This window comes from Otolemur garnettii, unplaced genomic scaffold, assembly GCF_000181295.1.
Source record: "Otolemur garnettii isolate 467f Iridium unplaced genomic scaffold, OtoGar3 scaffold00012, whole genome shotgun sequence".
NCBI lineage: Eukaryota > Metazoa > Chordata > Mammalia > Primates > Galagidae > Otolemur > Otolemur garnettii.
The window spans coordinates 5863943-5865848 of NW_003852407.1; the positions used below are offsets into that span (position 1 = coordinate 5863943).

Sequence of the window (1906 nt, forward strand, 5' to 3'; positions counted from 1 at the left end):
TACCCAGGGGGATAACTTGAGGCTCTGTCTCAAAAAAAAAAAAAAGTACGTCTGTGCAGTTCAAACTGTTATTCAAAGGCCAACTATAATTGAAATCCAGCTAACTAGAGTCATATGGAAACCACAACTGTAGTGTAGCTACATTTATGCCCCATCTTTGGAACTGGTCCTGAGTTAGACTTAAGACGAAAAGCACAGAAGATCTCAACACAGATTTCTACAAGTTAACAATCTTGAAAGGGTAAAAAGAATTCATAAAAGCTTATACATTTGAAACAACTTGAAAATCTTGTCAAAATAATAAAGAATAGGTTGTTTTAGGTAAGTCAATTGTTTAAAAATATTCTGACTTCCAAATAGGCCATAAGATTTTGAAAATAAGTCATCCAAAGACTATAATTTAAGCATAATATATTAGGGTAATAGTTTTTCAGAAAATACGCAATATTTTACATTCACTTAGTATTGATTACTTGTCTGTCATTCTATAGAATCTGAGCAGGATTTATGAGAAGCACCTATCTTACATTAAAGCATAAACCATAACCAGGAGTTCACTTAAGATGACTGGAAGATATAGTACAATTTTATTATATAAAATATACCACAGACTATAAATGATAGATTGTAAAGAGGAAAACAACCTCTTAAGGAAACCTAAAAATCCTACATGCTATGGGCACCGTGAAGAAAAAGCTGCTCAGAACACCTGATAGAATAATTAAGTTTGATGTGTCTTGATTCATCCTTTGAGTACCAAGTATAGAGACAGCACACAATAGTAGACTCACAATGAACGTTAACTGAATATATTGTATGTGTTAATAAATGCTTCCTGAATGAAGAAAAAACAGGCCACTTCAGAGACTATGGTATTTTCCCCCCCAGCTTCCATTCCTAAGTTGAATGGATCAAAAAGGGCTGTTGGTCAAATTCCCAAAGGAAGGGAGAGCATGTTTTGCTGATGGGGGAATGACTTATCCACATATAATAGTCAATCCATTTGCCAGGCTTTTGGTAATCAAGACCCAGGATAAACTCCAACACATAAATCATTTACAAACAAATAAGTTCTAACTTTCTTTTGTACTACCATATTCCTCTAAAACTTATTTTTAAAAACCAAAATGAAGAATTCCTACCCGAACAAGTTTTTCTGAATCCCCTCTCCATTTGCTGACAATAGTGGATGCAGAAATGTTAAAGAAGGTTGTTTTGCATTCAGTGGCCACAGCTTTGGCCAGTAAAGTCTTTCCGGTACCTAGAGACACATGTGCATAAACAGTGAGTGGCACTTAAACACCATTCCTTCTGCTTACAGACAGAAGTCAGTCTCACACTCAAGAAGGAAGTGGAGACTCAGCAGTCATTTGCCCCATCCTCAAGTGGAGCCAGAAAGGGACAATTCATCCTTTGCACACACACTTAACACCAAGACCAAAATTGAAAGATGTGTTTACCTGGAGGGCCATACAGCAGTAGTCCTTTCCAGGGAGAAAGAATTCCTGTAAATAGCTGTGGATACTACAGGAACAAGGAAAAAAGAAGAGGTTGGTACTCATACATCAGCCTACATACTCTTAGCACAGACAAGACAGGAAAGCTAGAGCAACAGCAGCATAACTTGGCCAGGAGCGGTGGCTCAGGCCTGTAATCCTAACACTGGGAGGCCAACGTGGGAGGGTCACTTGAGCTCAGGAGTTGGAGACCAGCTAGGCAACTTAATGAAACCTTGTCTCTACAAAAAATAGAGAAATTAGCTAGGTGTTGTGCTAGGTCTCAGCTACTCAGGAGGCTAATACAGGAGGATCACTTGAGCCTAGGAGTTTAAGGGCACAGTGGGCTATGATGATGTCACTACATTCTAGCTGAGGTGACAGAGTGAGATTTTGTCTCAAAAAAAAAA

At 38.2% G+C, this 1906-nt stretch overlaps 1 protein-coding gene across 3 annotated transcripts in view; it reads right to left on the reverse strand.

Moving 5' to 3' along the window:
* The window catches only part of KATNAL2 (katanin catalytic subunit A1 like 2), an 86234-nt gene that overhangs the window by 29670 nt on the left and 54658 nt on the right, over positions 1 to 1906 (reverse strand). For all 3 annotated transcript variants that reach the window (XM_012802028.1, XM_023510216.1, XM_003784720.3), the window contains 2 exons: positions 1461 to 1524; positions 1143 to 1261 (listed from right to left, as the gene is read on the reverse strand). In XM_012802028.1, coding sequence (XP_012657482.1) covers positions 1143 to 1261; positions 1461 to 1524 — 183 coding nt within the window. The remainder of the gene's footprint in view (positions 1 to 1142; positions 1262 to 1460; positions 1525 to 1906) is intronic.